The following is a 23,780-nucleotide window of genomic DNA, read 5'->3' as shown; positions in this document are numbered from 1 at the left end:
ATACTTATCCTCGTGAGGTGGCTGTGTGGTCAAGTCAGTTAAGTGCCTGGCTCTTGGTTTTGGCTCAGGTTGTAATATCAGGCCTGCACTGGGCTCTGCACTTGGCTTGGAGTCTGCTTAGGACTCTCGCTCTTTCTCCCTCTGCCCCTCCTGCTCATGCTTGCTCTTTCTCAAATCAATCAATCTTAAAAAAAAAAAAAAAGTATCCTTGTATGTAGAAACTAATACTCTTAATGAAGGATGAAATTTTGGTGAAAAAAGAAAAAGTGCAAAGCCAAGCAAGAAGATGAATCACAAGCAAACCCAAAATGTCTAATATTATAACCAAAAGACTTTGAAGACAAGTGCAGAGGTAGAATCAAAATAAAATCAGTCATTTGTGCTGTATTGCCATGAATCTACACTATACATTTTGAATGTATTAAAATATTTTGTATTTTGCAATAGCCTTTTAATTTTGTTATTTGTTTTTTGTTTCATTATGCCTCTCTAATGAATGTTCTTCATTTATTTTGGGGGATCTTAGGTTTTACAGCAGAATTGCCTAGCAGCCAATTAGTTATGTAGTGAAAGTGCTTATGTGAAACCATCTAGAGCCATTATATTCGTTTATGCGAATACAAACATGTATCTAAGTATATGTGCACACAGGTATATGATGTGTGAAGAGAGAAAGACAGGGGGAGGGAAAAAGGATGGAAGAAAAGGAATCTTAATACATTTTTTTCTAAGGGTGCATCTTAACATTGATGGAGACATCCATACAAAGCACATGCAACGCTAGAATGACAATACTATATGTAACACATATGAGGAGAGGGACGAAACATGTGAGGTGCATTTTAAACACTACATACTCCTAAACTTTAAAAAAAATTTCATTTAAATTCAATTTATTTAACCTATAGTCTATTATTAGTTTCAGAGGCGGAATTTAGTGATTTATCCGTTGCACGTACTACTCGGTGCTCGTTACATCACATGCCCTCCTCATTGCCCACTTCCCCCTCCCCCCACCCACCTCCTTTCCAGCAACCCTCCTTTTGTTTCTTATAGTTCAGCATCTCTTTTGGTTTGCCTCCCTCTCTATTTTCATCTATTTTTCCTTCCCTTCCCCTCTGTTTATCTGTTTTGTTTCTTAAATTTCACATGAGTAAAATCATATGGCATTGGTCTTCCTCTGACTTATTTCACTTAACATAATACACTTTTGTTCCATCCACATCATTGCAGGTAGCAAGATTTCATTCTCTTTCATGGCTGAGTAATATTCCATAGGATATAAATACGACATCTTCTTTATATATTCAACTGTCATCAGACATCTGGGCTCTTTCCATAGTTTGGCTATTGTGGTCATTGCTGCTATAAACACTGGGGTGTCATGTGTCCCTTCAAGTCACTACATTTGTATCCTCTGGATAAATACCTAGTGTAATCACTGGGTTGTAGGGTAGATCTATTTATAACTTTTTGAGGAACCTTCTTACTGTTTTCCAGAGTGGCTGCACCAGTTTGCATTCCTACCAACAACCCAAGAGGGTTCCCCTTTTTCTGCATCCTTGCCAACATCTGTTGTTTCCTGACTTGTTAATTTTAGCCATTCTGATTGGTGTGAGGTAGTAATATCTCATTGTGATTCTGATTTGTATTTCCCTGATGCCAAGTGAGTGATGTGGAAAATTTTTTTAAATGTGTCTTTTGGCCATTTGTATGTCTTCTTTGCAGAAATGTCTGTCCATATCCTCTGCCTATTTCTTAACCGGATTTTTTTGGTTCTTTTGGTGTTGAGTTTGAGAAGTTCTTTATAGATTTTGGATACTAGACCTTTATCTGATGCAGCATTTGCAAATATTTTCTCCCATTACATAGGTTGCCTTTTAGTTCTGTTGACTGTTTCTCTTGCTATGCAAGAGATTTTTATCTTGATGAAGTCCCAATAATTCATTTTTCCCTTTGTTTCTCTTGCCTTTGGAGACATGTCTAGCAAGAATTTGCTGTGACTGAGGTCAAAGAGGTTGCCACCTGGGTTCTCTTCTAGGATTTTGAGGTCTTTCATTCATTTTGAGTCTATTTTTGTGTGTGGTGTAAGGAAATGGTCCAGTTTCATTCTTCTGCATGCGGCTATCCAATTTTCCCAACACCATTTGTTGAAGTGACTGTCTCTTTTCCATTGGATATTCTTTCCTGCTTTGTCGAAGATTAGCTGATCACAGAGTTAAGAATCCATTTCTGGATTCTCTATTCTATTTCATTGCTTTCTGTGTCTGTTTTTGTGCCAGTACTGTACTATCTTGATGATTACAACCTTTGTAGTATAGTTTGAAGTCCAGAATTGTGATGCCTCCAGCTTTGGTTTTCTTTTTCAACACTGCTTTGGCTATTTGGGATCTTTTCTGGTTCCATACATATTTTAAGATTGTTTGTTCCAGCTCTAAAAAATGCTGGTGGTATTTTGATAAGAATTGCATTGAATGTGTAGCTTGCTTTAGGTAGCACAGATATTTTCACAGTATTTTTTCTTCCAATCCATGAGCATGGAATATTTTTCCATTTCTTTGTGTCTTCTTCAATTTCTTTCATGGGTGTTCTATAGTGTTCAGAGTACAGATCCTTTTACCTCTTTGGTTAGGTTTATTCTTAGGTGTCTTATGGGTTTTGGTGCAATTGTAAATGAGGTTGATTCCTTGATTTCTCTTTCTTCTGCTTCATTGTTAGTGTATAGAAATGCAGTTGACTTTTGGAAACTGATTTTATATCCCGCGATTTTGCTGAATTCCTCTATCAGTTCTAGCAATTTTTTGATGGAGTCTTTTGGGTTGTCTAAATAGATTATCGTGTTGTCTGTGAAGAGTGAAAGTCTGACTTCTTCTTTACTGATTTGGATGCCTTTTATTTCTTTCTGTTGTCTGACTGCCAAGACTAGGACTTAAAATACTAGGTTGAACAACCATGGTGAGAGTGGACATCCCCGTCATGTTCCCGACCTTCCTTAGGGGAAAAGCTCTGTTTTTCCCCATTGATGAAGATATTTGCTGTGGGTTTTCTGTGTTTGGCTTTTATGATATTGAGGTATGTACCCTATATCCCTCCATGGTGGAGAATTTTTATCAAGAAAGGATGCTGAATCTTGCCAAATGCTTTTTCTGCATTTACTGAGAGGATCATATAGTTCTTGTCCTTTATTTATGTAGTATATTATACTGATTGATATGTGAATGTTGAACCACCCTTGCTGCCCAGGAATAAATCCCACTTGGTTGTGGTGAATAATCCTTTTAATGTACTGTTGGGTCCTACTAGTTACTATCTTGGTGAGAATTTCTGCATCCATGTTCACCAGGGATTTTGGTCTGTAATTCTCCTTTTTGGTGGGATTTTTGTCTGGTTTTGGGATCAAGGTAATGCTGGCCTCACAGAAGGAGTTTGAAAGTTTGCCTTCTGTTTCTTTTATTTTCCTTTGCCAAAAGGCTGACTTTTAATGTTGAACTCTCAGAAAGTATTAATTTTTTTAAAAGATTTTATTTATTTGACAGAGATCCCAAGTAGGCAGAGATGCAGGCAGAGAGAGGGAGAGAGAGAGAGAAAGAGAGAGGGAAGCAGTCTCCTCACTGAGCAGGGAGCCCGATGTGGGGCTCGATCCCACGACCCTGAGATCATGACCTGAGCCGAAGGCAGAGGCTCAACCCACTGAGCCACCCAGGTGCCCCAGAAAGTATTAATTTTTTTAAATTTTATTTTTTAAATTTCTTTTCAGTGTACCAGAATTCCTTGTTTATGTACCACACCCAGTGTTCTGTCCAATACATGCCCTCCGTAATACCCACCATGAAGCTCACCCAACCTCCCACCCCCTGCACCTTCAAAACCCTCAAATTGTTTTTCAGAGTTCATAGTCTCTCATGATTCATCTCCCCCTCCAATTTCCCCCAACTCCCTTCTCCTCTCCATCTCCCCATGTCCTCCATGTTATTTGTTATGCTCCACAAATAAGTGAAACCATATGATAATTGACTCTCTCTGCTTGGCTTATTTCACTCAACATAATCTCTTCCAGTCCTGTCCATGTTGCTACAAAAGTTGGGTATTCATCCTTTCGGATAGAGGCATAATACTCCATAGTGTATATGGACCACATCTTCCTTATCCATTCATCCATTGAAGGGCATCTGGGTTCTTTCTACAGTTTGGCGACTGTGGCCCTTGCTGCTATGAGCATTAGGGTACAGATGGGCATTTCTATTTTTTCAAACAGTTTCAGAATAATAGGTATTAATTCTTTAAACTCTTGGTAAAGAGTTTAAAGAATTAAACTTGTTTTTTTGGGGGGGGGTATTTTTGATTACTGATTCAATTTCTTTGCTGGTTATGGGTCTGTTCAGGTTTTCTACTTCTTCCTGTTTCAGTTTTGGTAGTTTATATATTTCTAGGAATGCATCCATCTCTTACAGACTGCCTAATTTGTTGGTATATAATTGCTCATAATATTCTCTTATAATTGTATTTCTTCAATGTTGATTGTAATTGCTCCTCTTTCATTTATGATTTGATTTACTTGGATCCTTTCTCTTTTATTTTTTGGTAAATCTGGTTAGGGGTTTATTCATCATTAATCCGTTCAAAGAAAGAGCTCCTAGTTTAGTTGATCTGTTCCACTGGTTTTTGTTTTTTTTTTTTTAATTCTATGTCATTAACTTTTGCTCTAATCTTTACTATTTCTCTTCTCCTGCTGGATTTAGGCTTTATTTACTGTTCTTTTTCCAGCTCCTTTAGGTGTAAGCTTATGCTGTGTATTTAAGACTTTTCTTGTTTCTTGAGGAAGGCCTGTATAGCTATACTTCCCTCTTAGGACTGCCTTTGGTCCATCCCAAAGGTTCTGAACTGTTGTGTTTTCATTTTCATTTGCTTCCATGTTTTTAAAAAAATTCTTTAATTTTTTGGTTGACCCATTCATTTAAAAAATTTTTTTAAAAATATTTTATTTATTTATTTGACACAGAACGAGAGAGAGCGAGAAAGAGAGAGAACATAAGCAAGGGGAGTGGGAGAGAGAGAAACAGGCTCCTCACTGAGCAGGGAGACCAATGGGGGACTTGATCCCAGGACCCTGGGATCATTACCTGAGCCAAAGACAGACGCTTAACTGACTGAGCCAAACAAGGGTCCCTGGATCTTGTTTTTTAAATCCATTCTGACACCCTGTGTCTTTTGATTGGAGCATTTAGTCCATTTACATTCAGAGTAATCACTGAGAGATATGAATTCAGTGCTGCTGTATTACCTGTAAAGTCAATGCTCCTGTAGATTGTCTCTATTCCTTTCTGGTCTTTGTTACTTTTACTTTCTGCTCAAAGGATCTCCTTTAGTATTTCTTGCAGGGCTGGTTTAGTGTTCACAAATTCCTTAGTTTTTGTTTGTCCTGGAAACTCTTTCTCCCTTTCTGAATGACAGCCTTACTGGATAAAGCATTCTCAGCTGCATATTTTTCCCACTTAGCACATTGAATATATCACGTCTGTCTTTTCTGGCCGGCCACGTCTCTGTGAACAGGTCTGCCACCCAAATGTGTCTACCCTTGAAGGTTAAGGACCTCTTGTCCCAAGCTGCTTTCAGGATTTTGTCTTCATTTTTGAAATGAAGCTTCTGAAATAATAGTGAAGCTTTTAAAATTGCAAGCTTCACTATTATATGCTAAGGTGTTGATCTATTTTAATTGATTTTGAGGGGGGTTCTCTGTGTCTCCTGAACTTGAAATGCCTGTTTCCGTCCTCAGAATAGGAAAGTTCTCAGCTATAATTTGTTCAAATAAACCTTCTGCCCCTCTCTCCCGCTCCACATCTTCTGGGACCCCTATTATCTGGATATTATTTTGTTTCCTGGAATTGCTGAATTCTCTAAGTTTCCCTTCATGATCCAGTAGTTTTCTTTCTCTCTTCTTTTCAGCTTCTTTATTTTTCATCATTTTATCTTCTATATTACTGACTCACTCTTCTGCCTCATTCATTCTCATTTTTATAGCCTCCATTTAGGACTGCCTCTTGGAATTCTATAGTGTCTTCTATGTTTTTTTCAAGCCCAGCTAGTATTTTTATAATCATTTTAAATTCTAGTTCAGACATCTTACTTATATCTCTATTGATTAAATCCCTGGCAATGAGTAATACCGTCTGTTCTTTCTTTTAGGGTGAATTTCTCCATCCCATCATTTTATCCACAAAAAAATAGAATAGAAAAAAAATAACGATGACAACAGAAAACAAAACAAAACAGAACAAAAACAAAACAAGAAAAAAAACCCAAACAAGAAACAAAACAAAACAAAAAACTAGATCCTGGGTGTGTTTTGGTCTGCTTATTTTAAGAAAGTAGATCCCAGACAAGAAAGAAGGAAAAACTTATATATGTAAACACAAAATAAAATACATATATTTATATATACACAAAATAAAATACAATGCAACACAAAATAAATATAATGTACATGTTAAAAATTTTTAAATTTAAAAAGAATTGAAAAAATAAAATAACAAAAAAAATACTGAAAGACTAAAGTATTAAAAAAATCAAAACAACAAATACTATATATATAAAGCTGAAGGTCTGCAGCCATGTATGATCAGTAAACTTGATGTGAGCCAGTTGTTGAAGCTGCTCTTTTGGGAGAAGGGACACTAATTCTCAGATGTACTTGCCCTAGTGGAAATTTGCCTTCAGTGCAAAGTGAGTCAAGGCTTGGTGTAAGCGGCTCGGGATTCTATTATGTGCTGCTGTTTTGCTCCCTGAAGGCTTTCAGCACCAACGGAAGGGATGAAAATGGAGGCTGATCTCTAGCCCCAGAGCTCAAAGTTCATGCCCCCTTCACCAACTCTTTGGTGAGCCCTCACAGAAAAGCAGTCAATCACTCTTGTTTCCCTGGTTTTCCTCAGAATTCTGTGCTCACCTGGCCTGTGCCTGAGTGTTTTCATCTCAAGCACATGGGTGAGTTTCAAAACTCCATTTTTAAAAAAAAAGATTTATTTACTTATTTGAGAGAGAGCATGAGCGCACGAAGGGAGAAGGAGAAGACTCCCCACTGAGCTGGGAGCCCTATGCAGAGCTCGAACCCAGGACCCTGAGATCTTGACCTGAACCGAAGGCAGACGCTTAACTGACTGAGCCACCCAGGCACCCTTCAAAACTCCAGATTTTATGGACACCTGTAGCATGGACCAGTGCTCTTTCTCGCAGGGGAGGGCGGGGATCCTCCCCTTCCTTCTCCCTTTTGCTGGATGGTCCCCTGCCCAGAAAGTGGTACCATGATTGCACAGCAGTTCACAGTTTATGGCAACAAAGAGCAGAAAGCCGGTACCTAGACTCACTGTTTCTAACCGTTTTCACCACTCTTGTGCCTGGGAACTCTGCCACACTCATACACCCCCTCTCTTCTTGTGAGCCCAGGGATCCTGAAACCAAGCTATGGACCCTGGGATTCCACCCCATTTCGCCACCTGAGCACCTTTAAACAAGGGATGTACCCCACTATAGCAGACTTCTGAAAAGCAGACTTCCAATTTTGCACTCTGCTGCTTATAATACTTTGTGGTAGCTTCCTTAAGCAGGCTCCCTTCCCTCCACCGTATCCTGACATATCACCCTGGATTCAAGTCTCCGCACCTCCTACCTCCCCAAAAGTGGTCACTTTTCTACTTGCAGAATTAAGCATTTCTTGTCTCTGATCTTTGACTGATTTCTTAGGTACTCAGAATTATTTGAAACTATCTAGCTGTATTCATGCAACCAAATTTAAGGTCCATTTTAACCCACCCCCAACTCCTAAACTTCATTATAAAGGATCAAGCATAACAACATGATTCCTTAGCTGACTATTGTGCCCCTCTTCCTCACTCTTATTCTCTAAAGCCTGCTTCCAGGCTAGAAGACATAGACCATAGGGCCCAGGGCAGCAGAGAAATAACAGCTCACACTTACTGAGTGCTTACTATGTTCTGGGCCCAGTTAGAATTGTTTAATGCTCATTAATCTTCACAAACTCTCTATGAGATAAATGCTCTTATTATCCCAAACTACAAATGAGGCAAATGAAGCTCAGAGAAGTTAAACCACCTATCCAGGGTAGGGGCTCCTGGGTGGCCAGTCAGATAAGTGTCTGCCCTTAGTTCAGGTCATGATCCCAGAGTTCTAGGATCAAGCCCTGTACTGGGCTCCTTGCTCAGAGGGAGCCTGCTCCTCCATCTCCTCCCCATTTATGCTCTCTCTCGTTATCTCTGTCACTATCTGCTCTCTCTCTCTCAAATAAAATCTTTAAAAAAAAAAAAAAAATCTGTCCAGGGTCCTATAGCTAGTAAATGGTAGAAGCAGATTTTAACCCATTCAGTCTGGTTCAAGGGTGTATGTCCTTCCTTACTGCTAACCTTCACTGTGTATGTCAAGAGGGAAAGCACAGGGCTTCACATCATTTCCCTAAGCCATCCATGTGTGTCCAGGAGACTATACTGGAGTCTAGAAAAAGGACACTCTCAGAAGAGCAGGGAACCACCACACATTGTAGCCCCTACACTCAGAGGAATAGGTAGACCCATGGAAGTCTGGACAAGAGGCTTGAGGGTTCTATGCTCCTTGTTGTCCTGAACAGGGAGCCTGTGTCAGTGCTCTGGTTCTGACAGAGCTGGTTATGTTCTCCAGGAACAGGGCCTGTCATGAGGAGGTGAGGTCAGAGCGCATAGATACGTCATGTCCAAAAAGAAATGCAAATGGAAAACAAGTCCCTGGGTTCTGAAAGACCCCTCTCCTAGAAAGACCCCTCCCCTAGTAGATAGATAGGATAACTAACTGCTTGTTTGCTTTTCTGTAAACTGCTGGCTTTTAGGTATGAAATTAGGTTATCGATTGTGTGATTAATTGCTTATTAATTGCTCTTTTGCCTTTCTCTAGCCGCGTGGCTTATAGAAATAATAGAGACGCCATGATGGCATTCCTCCCTTCCCCCTTCTTGTTCCCCTTCCCCACCTCTCCTTTCGCGCGCGCGGGCCCTCATAACCAATCAGCTTATTCCCCCCTTCCCACCGCTCTCTTCGCGCGCGCGGGTCCCTGGAGCCAACCCGCAAACTCCAAGTATGCCTTTTTCAAAAGTTTAAACTGTCCACCAATCAGTTGCGCCCCACCCAAAACTTGTTTGTACCTTCCTATAAAAGACCCTGCTTCACTCCGGTCAGGGTGCTCGGTTAGCTGGAGCTGCCGACCACCCGCCGGTACCTGCGTGACAATAAACCTCTTGCTGTTTGCATCCAGTGGCAGTGTTGGATTCTTGGGTAAGGGGATCCGCGGGTCTTTCAGTTCCACATACACAACGGTTTCTAGCCAAACCGCACAGCCACAAAGACTAGTTCTCAACTCTCTCAGGAGAGTAATCTGCCTTCCTTTCTCAGCAGTTTACTGCTTGAAAACTGTCTCCCACCCTTCTATTCCCTCCAGCCAACCTCCTGCCAGTCCAGCACACCAGTCCGTGCACACTCCAGGCCTGGAGACGAGGCACTGCTAAAGAAATCTGCACAGAACGAACATGCTTTCTGACAGCCAATCCCGATCTGCAGGGACCCTGACTTGTGACCCTGATGCGCGTGGTTAGAAACAAGGTCCCAGTCCTTTCCTTCCCCATAACATATGGGGGAACAGCTTTCTAACATCTCCCTCTAGACACCTCTCTGGGGAGTGGAGAAATAGAGGCCCTGCAAATACGAGCCCCAAACTCACAGTCCTCTGCTGCCTGCCTCTACTCCAACAGGCCAGCAGCCTTGTGCTTGTAGCCTCCTCCTCCTCCTGAGTGCCTTTCTGTTCTTCTTATTGCCTCTGGTGAGAGCGCTCCACCCCTTAGCCCCAGTCTTCCCGCAGGGCAGCCATCTTCAGGATCCTTACCTTGGGGAATCTTTCTTTGTATACATGATTCATCATTATAATTTCACTGTCAAAGGAAACTGGGGACCGTCCAGGACTAAATAAGAAAGAAACAATTGTGTTATTTTAGAGCCATGGAACTCTCAAGAAGAAAGATGACCATTCCCAGAGTCCCTGCCCTCCCACTGTCTGCAGCACCCACACATTCCCACCTTAAGAGTGCTGGGTTCTAGAGCCTTCTTTTTTTCCTGAAGCTCTCAGCACACCTTGTTTAGCTCAAATAGTGCCATCTGGAAAAAGGCTACCTTCCTATAAGAAGCCTGGCTTTCCACAAAGACCTCTGCCAGGGCCTGAAAAGGCCTAGAAAGGAGGAAAACACTCCTGAGTCTACTTGTGGCTTTCCTAGGATAACCTCCCCCAGAACAGGACTTTCTGGGTCTTTGCTTTGGCCAGTGGTGTTTTGAGTATATCCCAGCATGTTCTAGGAATCGAATCAAATCAAACCACCACAGAAAAACCAAAGGAAGACTGTGTATATATGTATCCTTTCCAAACAAACAAGCTGCAGCCAATGAGACCAACTTGGGCTTTGATCTGAGAGATAAATGAGGCCAGTCCAGCGTGCAGGGAGTTATTAGCCTGGGTCATCTAAATTTTCCTCTTTGGCCCATGTGCAGTTATATCTTCTTAAAGGATTTCAAAGTTTGAGCCATACAAATGAATGGATATTTGAGTCCTGCCACCAGTTTGGTGCCCCTGACACATGACCCGGGCTGAGCGAAGTTCAGAATTGTTCTCTGCTTTTCCTCCTTGGAGTGGGCCATGGTCTGCTTGCTGTATCCATACACATTACCAAGTATTTTAAGAGTAATATAGCAGGGATTTCCCTGATATACTATATCCCTCTCGGTCTCAAATGGGCTAAAAATGAACTGTTTACCCTGTGGATTGCAGAAAGCACCAAGATTCAGGTGTTCCTCTGAGTGAGACAAAGAAAGGCACTGGGATCCACACTACACAAAAACTCACTTGTGTTTTTGATCCTTTGCACAGCAGTCCCCATGATCATCTTCATCAGTCTCTGAACTTGAACCAGTCTTTGTGATCTGGCTCAGCTAACTCCCTGATACTCAGAGTAGCAACATAACCTGAGGGGATTCTTTGTGGAAGACCCTGCTCCTTTGGGCTCCCACTGTGAACATATTAGCCAATTAATTATTTTCCAGGGATTCTGGAAAGCTGAACTCAGTCATTAAAGCCATGCCCATTTTAATTTTCACCCTCTTCCTTAACCTGGAATTTTGGCATTATTTTACCAGCTAATGTCAAAAAAAAGAGCTAATCAATCGAAGGAATTCACAGATAAATCAACTGCTAAGCTTTGTTTGGTTTGATGAGCCCAGGTGATTCAGGGAAATGAGTGAGATTCCGATGGGCATTTCATTCTGCTTCTGAAGCAGGCTTCTTCCCCAGGTCAGCCACAAGGGTGAACTTCAGCACCTTTCTTTGCTGCTTAGTTCCTGTGGTCTGGGCCTATGGGTGCCACAGCCAGGTACTATCAGAATGGACGATACTATCACTCTCCTTTTACTACATGGAGCTTAAGTATCTTTCCACTGCTAACTACATTCTAGGAGAAAAGAGAGGGATCTCTTGGCAGCGTCATCAGGCAACCTGAGCACCACTGGCCTTGGCTCATTTGAGCGGAGCCCCGGGTTGGCAACCTACGGCCCACTGACCAAACCTGGCCTGCTGCCTGTCTTCGTTAATAAAGTTTACCGAAAGGCCGTGGATGCTTTCACGCTACAACAGCAGTTAAGTAGCTGCCCCAGAGACCATGTGGCGTCCAAAGCCTAAATTCTTTACTCTCTTGTCCTTTATAAATGTTTGCCTATTCCTTTGCTGTGCACATAAGCTGGGCTCCACAGGCCCTAGGGCAGCGGGCAGAGAGTAGCCCTCACCTGAGGCTGCGAGAGCGGGGCCGCATGGCTGGGGACTGCCGTCCCTCCTCATCTGGAACACTCTCTGTGCTGAAATGCTTCGTCAAAAAGTGCAACTCATCAGCTGTGGGCTGGAAGGGCAACTGGTGGAGTTTCTCCTGTGAGGAACATGAAGACTAGAGAGAAAAACAACAAGCAGCATTACAGACATATCTAAGGGCAGTCCAGGCACAGAGAGGACTTGCTAGTCAATGTAAACCCACAGGGAACCCAAAGCAGCCCTTGTCCTTTTAGCCTCCATTGTGCATGATTCCCCTCTCTACTCCTTCTGAGCCTTCAGTCCTGAGGAAGCCAAGATACTAGGAGCCTTCATGAGTCTGGCAGGCAGTTGGACCCAGGCATTCACAAGGTGTGGGAGCTCCATAACTACCTAGGGAATCTCTTTGGGAGGCAAAAGGCTGATTCTTCTGCATGGATGCTCTGCCCTCAGTGAAGCTATTGCCTAGTTGGAATGGCAAGTGATTAATAAATCACGCTTCCTGGCTTGGGAACTGTCCCAGGTATATCCAGCCTACAAATAAATCCCTGTAAGTTTTCCCTTCCACAATATTAGGAGAACTCAGTAATGTTTCCTTTTGGCTACCCAAAAGACAACTGGCATGGCTGAGGCTAGACAGGCTGTGACCAGACTCTAAGGACACAAGTAGGCAAGAAAATCTGGCAGGGAAGAAAATTACTTTTAGATCTGGAACCCAAAGGTTAGACCTGACCTGAAAATGATGAAGAATTCCAAACATGGCCCAATGACTGAGATTGCAGACAATGAGTCCACTGCCAAGCAAAGAGACCACGTGAGGGAGCGAGTCATGCTCCTGCAAGTATCCCACAGATGCAGCAGCCACAGGGACAGCCCGGTACAGCACCAGAATCAGCGAAGGGCCCCTTTCCTGACAAGACTAAGAGAGCAGGCAACTCTAACCTCACTAGCTCAGCTTCTGTTCATCAACTGATGAAGAATCTGAGGCTTAAATATTCAAAGCCATTCGGAGTCAAAGCTGCAGCACCACACAAAGAAAGCTCTCTTGCCACAAGTAAGTCTCAATACCAAGTGAGAAATCAAAATTTGGGGGAGGAGGTGCAAACAGCACAGGCTTCTGTCATGGAATATTATAACACGTGAGGCTGTGAACAGTTCAGTGTAGGTCTCCACAGGGCTCTGTCTTGGCCACATTTTGGGAAATGATGTGCACAGAAGCTGTAAAAAGTATCTTCACTCAATTGCCACGGACAGGAAGTAAAATTGGTATTTTAAAGTATCAAAATAAAATAAGCAGCTGCTATGGGTTCAATCTATTAAAATTTCCTGAACAGTTATATGATTGATATATATATACATATACACACACACACATATATACGTACATATATGTACATACATATATGTGTGTATATATGTACATATGTGTGTGTGTGTGTGTGTGTGTGTGTGTGTGTGTGTATATCGCCTTAGGTCTAAAAAGGTCGCCTGTCTGGGTAAAGGATTATAGGGAAAGTTAGATATGAAGCTTAACTGCTGCTAAAAGACCAATGAGATCTTTGGATTAATTTATAATTAATCCAATTATACTTATATATTAATCCAATTATATATTAATCCAATTAGACTTATATCTAAGTCAAGGGAGGAAATGATACTTCTTCTATCTGCTTGGGAGTCACAAATGTCAACAAGCTGCCCTGGGAAGACCTGAAGAATGGTGGAGGACACGGGGAACAGGCCACCCAGCCTGCTGCCCAACTCAGCCTGCAAAGCCTACAGTACTTACTATCTGGCTCTTTACAGAATGACTTTGCCAACCTTGTCATCCTGGCTTCAATTAAAACTTGCTCAATGAGGAAGACTCAGATTATGGTCAATTGTGCATAGCAGCAATTAGGACATCTGTTGTGGTTTAGGTTAAAACCTCCTCTAAAAAAACATAATGAGAAGTTTTAGAGACAGGCCCAGCTTTTTTGCTGATACACATCAAACCTGAATACCAAATAACAATCATCCTTCCCTTCTTTTTTGAAAGGAAAAGGTGAAAGAGGAGAAAGAGGGTCCACCAGGCCTTCGGGACATGGGAGGGGTTATCTGCTCTTGGTCGCAGTTCTAGAAGCAAGCTGAGGGAAGCAGGGGAATCATGCTTAGGGTCCTCCACATCTGGCAAAGCAAAAGTCCATCCTCAAGACCCCCTCTGACTCCACTTGGAAAAATTATGCCCAGAGAGCATGCTGGTTAGTCCTTCCCAAAGGTGTTTAGCATTTATATCTGGCTATGGCAGTTAAGGGCCACCACTGCCCCACTCAGCCTCATCTCCAAACAATCTCTCTGAGTTTAAACTGACTTTGGAAGAAAAACTGAGAACCACTTTGCAACCCTGTAGGGATAGGCAGAGGTAATCTGTCAGGAGGTAGTTTTTCGGGGTAAGATCCGACTACTTACTGAGACAGTAGAGCTAGGAGTGTTGGTTCCATAGCCTGAAGAAGGCAAAGAGGCCAAAGACCAGCGCCGTCCATCAGTCCTATATAAGATTAAGAATATTAGGCAGTTTCTACAGGACCCCACCCTGAGCCCTGGACCTGCCTATCTTTCCATCAGCACTGTTTTGGGCAGTTGGTTCACTGATAGACTCTTCCTTGTCTCTAGACAGTACTGCTTGGTCTAGTACAGACTTTCATGTCGTTCTCCTCCATGAGGCCTATGGTGGTATGTTTTCCACTGCAAAGACAAACATATCTAACTAAAGGAGTCTGTGACTTTGAAAAAGAACATTTGTTATACAATACTGTGTATTATATTTCAATACTGAAATAAAAATCTTCATAATCTCAATGCAGTCACATTTATTTATTTATTTATGCACCGTGTTCACTTTTAGAGAAGCCACGACAGAGGATTCCAGCTACAGGCACCACCACAGGGACAGAACAGCCACTGAAATGCAGCTATTCCTTTTTTTGAAGGCCCTTTGTCTTTGTCTTTCCCTGGTCATTGCACTGACGAGGAAGACGTGGCCCACCATCTGGGTCTGGTATGAATCAATCATTGGCAAACAGTCCCAGGTTACTTAAGATCCACCAGAAAGCAGAAAACCAGTCTTTGAGAAAGCTTGTGAAGAGTGGCAGTAACCTCATGAAGAAAGAGCCAGCGGCAGTATCTAAGATTTTGGAGCTAGGTTTCCTGCTGCTCTTGCAAGGACTCACCCCAAAGTTCTTATCAGAGGAAGAGCCATTTGCTTTGTTGTGGAGGAGAAAGATCAAGCAGGTACCTCATGTGAAGCTTTTATTACATGGACAAGTCATTCTTTCCTGGACTATGGGATGTGCTGTCACACAAGTGTTTTTTCTTGTGAAGCTCGGGGGCATAGCCTGCTCTAGTTGAAGCTGGGGAAAACTTCCTTACTGCTACCACAGAACTTTAGAACATTAGCAATGGAGGACCTTTAGAATTTAAATACCCTCAATCTTCAGAGAAAACACATGACCCAGGGATTTAGTCCAGGCTTCACAGTTAAGGAAGGTGGAGAGAGGCAGGGAGAGGAAGGAGAAAAAAGAGGACTCCATCTTGCCAGGGCTTCCCCTTTCAAAACACTCCTCCCCACACCCACCCACCAACACCGAGCAGCTTTTCCTACTAGAATCTGCAAGGGGACAGCCCAGGGTTCCATGCTACATGCACCTGATTCAAACTTCATGCCACCAAGGCAGCTAGCTCTGCTGGAACCTAGTCTCTGAGGCAAAGAAATGTCCAGGAGGCTGTTCAAACATGATGTTCTCTCTGACCTCTTTTGTTAGGTCCTGAGAGCTCTATACGAGAAAGAAAGTCAATTCCAAGAAAACAGAGCTCGGCAAAGACAGCACTAGCCTAACTCTGGGAGGAATTTGCCAAACCCTTGTCACATAGACCTTTTCACAAGTCATCTTTCCTTCTTTAAAAAGAAATGGAAATCAGCTGCAGGGCAGCCATTTTTCTGTAATCTGAAGAGCAAGGGCTACTGCAGTCAGAAAGAAATGCCTCTACAGGATGCCTCCGTTTTCTCTGCCTGGTCATCTCACTGGGTGACTGAAGAAATTTGTGGGAATGAGCAGGACTTGTCCCCAGGCTCAGAAACTTGAAACTATCAGCATTTCCTGCCTCTAAGTATATGAGCTCTGAGCCTTGGTTCCAGCAGGGGTTCCCTTGGGTCTTCTTCGTTAGATATGAAAGGCCAAATGTTCGTACCCACAGTCAGAGAAGACTTGGCACAACCAGTTCTCACCAAGCACAACATCACAAACCATATTATCTGGCCATGCATAGCAGTTTCCCAGCCCCTCTCCCCATCATGTCCACTATTACCTGTCTGCTCTGTGGCCATGGCTGTAGTGAAAAGACATACATTATAGTGAGAATCAAATGGAATCAGACAGACTGATCTGTTTGACCCCTGGCATTTGGTCATGCTTGGCAGGGGCAAACTTTCTGCTTAGGAATGTGTGTATGTTTGAGGTGAAATGCAGGACTGATGGATCTATCCTTAGCAATTCCTTAAATGTTTTGCTTTGTGTGATATTCCAAACCCATGTGATCCTGTAAGGTTCAAACCTGACCTCAGTAACCTAGCAAACACAATTCCTGAGTACTCTGGCAGGGCTAAAGTCCTCTTCCCCACCCCTACCAATACCTAGCTGCTTTTCCTACTATGTCCTGTTAAGAGGACAGCCCAGAATTCATGTTCCACACACATGACACAAACTTCATACAACACAGTACAGGCCTGTTTGGATCATAATACCGGGCCCTGAAACCCCCTAGCTGATCTTATTCCTAAAGCCCTGATAATGAGGCAGACACAAGGGCACAAATGGAACATGCTATTCCATCTGCCTACAATGGCCTACACTTGTGTCCTCCCTTTCAACATGGCAGGCTCACTCTTATCCTTCAGGTCTTAGCTTAAAAGTCAGTCCCCTTCAGGGAGGCCTTACATGACCGCCTTGTAGAGATCCTCCAGTGCCATTCCCTTCCTACACTCTCATGCAGCAGCACGTTCTTTCACTTGGTGGTGCTTATCACAGTTTACAACTGTAAGCGCTTGCCTATTCATTATTCTTCCCCATCACTCATTCAACCAAAATGCAATGATTAAGGGCTTGTTATACACCAGGAGACACAGCTTTCAAATACTAAGGAATCTCTATTAAAGGCACTTTTATTCTGGTTGACGACTAAGAGTAAAACCTTGGGTCTCCTTGGGATGAGAGGCCATTTTCTCATTGATCATGCTAGGATATCTCAGGAAACCAGGGACTTGTGCTTAGGATTATAAAGTAAGTACTTGCCCATTCAAACACCTAAAGGCAAATACCCAGGGCATCTGGAAAGCAAAATTTGAACAAGATGAGGAAAGCAGGAAAGGAATGTTGATGGCTAACAGCCCAAGGCAGCGCCTTAAAGGAGGAAGCTAACATTTAACTGACATTCATGCAAATGCCACACACATTAGTCACAGGGTTTTCTATCAACTTACCTACGGGCAGGAACAAAGGAAAAGTGAGCAGGTGCATTTGGAGAGAAATTCCGGGGGCTATCCAAAGGGCTGTTACCTGTGGGTGGGGAAAGGAAAAGAAACCCTCTGTAAAGTCTATTTCTGAGGAGGACTGTGGTGACCTTTAGGGAAGTATTCTCCCCGAGCACTGGCAATTAGCACTCAGGTGGTTATGTTTTCAGGCGTCATGAGTTCAACAATTCTCTTTGTAAAAGTTTGGTAGCCCATAGGTTTTTCCCTTGTTCCCAAGTTGCCTGTAACCATCTATGTCTCTCAGACATCCATTCTAGTTACAGCAGCAACTTGTCAATTTCCTGCCTTCCTAGGAACTCCTCAGGCTCCAATCTGCCTAGTTAAGTTAACCCAACTTTCCAAAGGCTTGAAGAATTCATCTGGTGCAGATGCTTAAACATTTCTTGAAAGGCAACAGGACTCCTTCCTGATCTAAAAGTCTTTTGGACATATATCTCTGCACACTGCATCCAAGGCTAACCCTGAAATATGCATGCTTAAGAGAAACTCAAGTTCTCCGGTGGGGACTTAGGATAGCAGCATTCCTTAAAAGAGACCAAACACAAGTCCCCCAAGTCTGCAAACATGCCCAGCCTCCTCATGGTATAGGAATTACCTCCATTCTCTTATTAGTTTTCACATGTTCCCTGTAACTTGCTAACATACAGTACAGAAGGTTCAAATAAAACATTGCTTACCTTTGCACTAGTCACAATAGTTCTTGAACCTAAGACTGCCATACTTCTCTGGCCTAACTTCCAGTTGGGGGTTAGTATTCAAAAGCTCCTAGCTGGCAGAAGCTGTCAATGTGTCTCTACCCAAAGGGCCATGTCAAAGTTAAGCCCCATACTACATGATGTGCTGACCTCTCTGCCAATCTCTGTCCACCTCCCCACTTCATACTCATTTTCTCACACAGCACCTCTGTATCATTTATCTTTATATAAATGCCTTTATATAAAGGCATTCTGAGGGCACCTGGTTGGCTCAGGCAGTGGAATGTGCAACTCTTGATCTCAGGGTTGTGGGTATAGCCCCAGGCTGGGCATACAGATTACTTAAAAATAAAATCTTTTAAAAGTAAAAATAAATAAATAAAGACACTCTCTATGGGAAAACTAATTAGGAGGAAGCATTTTCAGCTTCCACTTATCCCCTTGACTGGGAGCCTCAGTGAGGTACACAGCCTTATGTACTAGGTCTGCTCTCAACCTTGCCCCAACTCTGGGTTTCCCATGCTCTGTGTCTAGGATTATCTCTTATGATCTATTCTTACCTCCTGGCTAGCACAGGCTATCAGGGTGTGAGAGAAATGATCCACAGTAGTTGTTTCCATAGCCAGGCCTTAATAAGTATCAGGTCTCCTCAGAATTATCAAAGCCTTTAAAAAAACTGCTATTCTTTTAAAGTAATGGCACTCCAAAATTAACAAATATCTTCAGCTTGATCCTTGAGTGTAAAGCTAGTGCTTTTACACTAGCTTTTACACTAGTGCCCTTTTTTGGTTCCCCAAACTCCTCCGTTAAAGCCTCAAAGAAATCCCTAAACATGGGTATCCTACGAACAATGACTGCCCTTCCAAGGACCAGGTGCGGTGCTGGTTATGGGATAGAACATAAAGAATCTTTCAGGTGCTAACAGTAATGCTAGGGATTCAAAAAACATACATGTGTCAAAAATAACTAACACCAAGAGGAAAAATGTCCCTGCAAATCATCATCGCCACCATCATCATCATCATTACCACCACCACCACCATCATCATCAGAGCATCACTAAGCTTTGAGATGACTTCAAGCAGCCTAATAATCCTTAAAGGAGGAGATAGTGAGGGATACAGAAAACATAGTTGAAGAAGTGATATTCAAGAGTCTCCAAGAACCCTCAGCATGAGAAAGATGAAGAAAACTACACCAAAACACATTATAATCAAATTGTTCAAAACACATGATAAAAATAAAAATCTTAAAAACAGTTGGGTAATAGGTGGGAAAGACATATACAGAGGAACAAAGGATTCTAGCAGATTTTTTATTAAAAACAATGTAAGAGTATCTTCAATAACAGAACAATTTCTTCAAATTATGAAAAGAAAAACCCTACCAACCCAGATCTATACCAGGCTACTGTGTAATAAAGAATGTGATGGCTTTTGTCTCAGTTCCTGGGAAGGAGCATCATAATGTTGGAATTTCCCAAGTGACAGAAGTGTCTTTGATATTCATGATGGGGCCTGATACTTTATGCAAATGAGATGACTCAGGATGGTGGCTGGTCAATCTAGAAAACCAACCATGTGGTTGGAGGGTTTCTAACCACATGGTTGGTTTTCTAGATTGACCAGTGCCCTAAGCCATTTGATAACAGTTTGACCTCCAGGGAATGGAAGCCGGGGGGAGGGGGGGCGCGAAAGGCTGAGTTTAATCACATATGCAACGAGTCCATCAATCATACCTACATAATGAACATTCTGGATACCAAAATGTCAGTGAACTTCCTGGCTATTACTCTGCATATTACAGAGTAATAGCCAGGAAGTAGCATATTGCTACATTATCAATATGCTGGGAGAAGGCCAAATCCAGATATCATGGGGAGAACACACCAAAAAATTCACATGTGGGGTCATCCCAGACTACAATTTATGAGTCTCTTTTATGGGCTGGTTCTGATTTATATTCTTTTTGCTATAATAAAACTCTATTTTTAAGTATAATACTTTCCTGAGTTCTATGAGTCACTCTACTAAAATACTAAACCTGAAGAGGTAGTGGGAACCTTTGAATTTACATCCACTTCGTCAGAATTATGGGTGGCCTCGGAACCCAAAGCTTGCAGTTGGGTGTCTCAAGTAATGATAATTTTGTGGAGGGCGATGTCCAAAACCAAATCCAGAGTATGGCTTAATTCTGGGTAATTAGTGTTAAAAGTCATTGCACCAGTAAAAATATTTTTTAAAACCAAGGTGAAATAAATATCTTTTCAGATTAAAAAAAAAAAATCTTCAAGAACAGCAGACTGCACTGTAACTTAAAAAAAAAAGTCCTTTAGGCAGAAAAAGATACCAAGTTAAAATATGGATCAACACAAAAGAATGAAGAAAAGTAGAAAATTTAACTATGTGGGAAAACAATAATTTTTTTTGTTATTTAAATCTCTTTAAGAATAACAAATATTTATTATTTTTTTTTTTAAGATTTTATTTATTTATTTGACAGAGAGAGATCACAAGTAGGCAGAGAGGCAGGCAGAGAGAGGAGGAAGCAGGCTCCCTGCCGAGCAGAGAGCCCGATGCGGGACTCGATCCCAGGACCCTGAGATCATGACCTGAGCCGAAGGCAGCGGCTTAACCCACTGAGCCACCCAGGCGCCCCAAGAATAACAAATATTTAAACAAAAATAATAATAAAGTGATATGGTATTTACAACATGTGAGAATAAAAAGTTTGAAAGCAGCATCAGGTTATAAGAGGGAAAATGGAATGGTGTTATTCTTACACTATCTGTGAAGAGGTATAATATGATATATATTGCACATGTCAATGCAACTACCAAGTAACAGTTATAGCTCATAAGCCAGTAAAGGATATAAAGTGGAATAAAAACCATTCGACCCCAAATAAAGCAGAAAAAGAGCAAAAAGAAGAAAAACAGATGGAACAATTATAACACAAGTAGGAAGATGACAGTTTTAAACCAAACCGTATCAACAAGAGTAAATATAAATCGTCTAAAAGCCCCAAATAAAAGGCAGAGATTGTCAGATTGGATTAAAAAGACCCTATTAAGGAAACTGAAGCCATATTGTAACTCCTGAAAAAAGAAAACTCAGTTTCATGTGTCATACTGATAAATTCTATCAAGCATTTAAAGAAAAACTGGTACCTCTGCAATTTCTTCCAATAGAAGGGGAAAGAACACTTCCTAAACTCACTGTATAAGGCCAGTATTACCCTAATACAGATACCAGAGAAGAACATTAGAAGGAAAGAAAACTATAGACCAGTATCTCTTATGGATATAGTTGTAAAATTCTCAACAAAACATTAGAAATATAAATTTTACAATGCATAAAAAACTACATACCACAATCAAGTGCAATTTACTCCAAGTATGCAGGATTGATCAGACATTTGAAAATCAATCACTATAATCCACAACCACAATAGACTAAAGACAAAATATCCACATAATTGCATGAATTGATTCTGAAAAGGTATTTGACAAAATCTCAAACCCATTCCTGATAAAACTCTCAGCAAACTAGGAATAGAGAGGGACTTCCTCAACTTGAGCAAGAACATCTACAGAAGACATACTGCTAACATCAGACTTAATGGTGAGAAAGAGGATGCTTCCCCCTCAGGACTGGGAACAAGGCAAAAATGTCCCCTCTCACCAGTCCTACTCAACTCATACTGAACGCTGTAGTCAGTGCAATAAGATTTTTTAGAAATTTATTTATTTGAGAGAGAGAAAACGTGAACTCACGAGAGCGGGGGAGGGGCGGAGGGAGAGGGAATCCGAAGCAAATTCCAAAATGAGCACGGAGCCCCACCCGGGACTCCATCTAACAACCATGAGTTTATGACCCGAGCCAAAACTAAGGGTCAGATGCTTAACAGACTGAGCCACCCACATGCCCTGCAATAAGAAAGAAAGTAAAGGTAAATACACTGGGAAAGAATAAATAAAACTATCTCTGTTTGTGGATGATAGGATTGTCTATATAAAGATTAAAAAATTAAATGGAGAATCAAAGAAGAAGAAATAAAGAACTGAATCAAAGTACTGAAGAAGAAGAAAAAGAAAAAGAAGACAGCAAAAATATCACTGCTGGAACTAATAAGCAAATACAGCAAAGTCACAGGATACAAGGCTAATATACAAGTCAATTGCTTTGCTTTATACCAGCAATGAACAACTGGTACTTGAAATTAGAAACTATACACAAGGGGCGCCTGGGTGACACAGTTGGTGAAGCGTCTGATTTTGGCTCAGCAGTTCATGACCTCGGGGTCCTGGGATCCAGGCCCATGTCAGGCCTCCTGCTCAGCGGGGAGTCTGCTTATCCCTCTGCCCCTCACTCCGCTCGTGCTCTTTCTTTCTCTCTCTCTCTCAAAAAAACAAAAACAAAAAACCATCTTTTAAAAAAATACACAAGACAATTAACTTTAACATAAAAATGAAATATGTATAGATCTAACAAAATATATACACTATATTCTGCAAACTATAATAATGAAAGAAATTGAAGACCTAAATAAATGAAGTACTGCATGTTCATGAATTGGAAGATTCAATATTGCTAAGATGTCAATTATTCCCAACTTGATCTACAGATTCAATGCAATTTCAATCAGAATCTCAGCAAGCTCATCTCTAATGTTTATATGGAAAGGAAAAATAACCAGAAAAGTAACATAATACTGAAGAACAAAGTTGGAGGACTGATATTATGTGACTTTGAAACTCCATTATAAAACTCAACATCACTAGTCATCAGAGAAATGCAAATCAAAACCACAATGAGATATCACCTCACACCAGTCAGAATGGCTAAAATTAACAACACAAGAAACAACAGGTGTTGACAAGGATGTGGAAGAAAAAAAAAAAAAAACTGTCATGCACTGTTGGTGGGAATGCAAACTGCTACAGCCACTGGAAAAGAGTATGGGATTCCTCAAAAAATTAAAAATAGAATTACCATAATCCAGCAATCCTACTACTGGGTACTTACCTAAGAATATGAAAACACTAATTTGAAAAGATATATGTACCTCTCTATGTTTGTTGTAGCATTATTTACAATAGCCAAAATGTGGAGGCAATCCAAGCACTATTTACTAAGAGATGAATGGATAAAGATGAGGTATAAACAATGGAATATTACTCAGCCATAAAAAAGGAAAGAAATCTTCCCATCAGCAACAATATGAATGGATCTAGGGGGTATAATGTTAGATGAAATAATCAGAGAAAAATACCATATAATTTCACCCATATGAGGAAATTAAGATATAAACAAAGAAAAACAAAGACAAACAAAAAAAGAGACTCTTTTTTTTTTTTTTTTTTTCTTTTTAAAGAGACTCTTAAATACAGAGAATACACAGGTGGTTATCAGGGCTGGGGGGAGATGAGTGGGATGATGGGTGAAACAGGTGAAGGGGACTGAAGAGAACACTTTTTGTGATGAATACGGAGTAAGGTATAGAATTATTGAATCACTATATTATATACCTAAAACTAGTATGACACTGCATGTTAATTATACTGGAATTTTAAAAAACCTCACTAAAAAGTTACAGTGATCAAGACAATGTGGTATTGGTGAAAGAACAGACATAGAGATCAATAAAAT

General features: G+C 41.3%; 1 protein-coding gene across 12 annotated transcripts in view; it reads right to left on the bottom strand.

Moving 5' to 3' along the window:
- MAST2 (microtubule associated serine/threonine kinase 2) overlaps positions 1-23,780 on the bottom strand; it is a 212,847-nt gene that overhangs the window by 20,660 nt on the left and 168,407 nt on the right. For 9 of the 12 annotated variants that reach the window (XM_059137764.1, XM_059137774.1, XM_059137765.1 and 6 more), the window contains 5 exons: positions 17,384-17,459; positions 16,213-16,233; positions 14,317-14,395; positions 11,853-12,007; positions 9,913-9,988 (listed from right to left, as the gene is read on the bottom strand). In XM_059137764.1, coding sequence (XP_058993747.1) covers positions 9,913-9,988; positions 11,853-12,007; positions 14,317-14,395; positions 16,213-16,233; positions 17,384-17,459 — 407 coding nt within the window. The remainder of the gene's footprint in view (positions 1-9,912; positions 9,989-11,852; positions 12,008-14,316; positions 14,396-16,212; positions 16,234-17,383; positions 17,460-23,780) is intronic. The other 3 variants (XM_059137767.1, XM_059137771.1, XM_059137772.1) reach the window with 1 other exon arrangement.

Source organism: Mustela lutreola, chromosome 10 (assembly GCF_030435805.1).
Source record: "Mustela lutreola isolate mMusLut2 chromosome 10, mMusLut2.pri, whole genome shotgun sequence".
Lineage (NCBI taxonomy): Eukaryota > Metazoa > Chordata > Mammalia > Carnivora > Mustelidae > Mustela > Mustela lutreola.
This window is presented reverse-complemented; position numbering and strand designations above follow the sequence as displayed.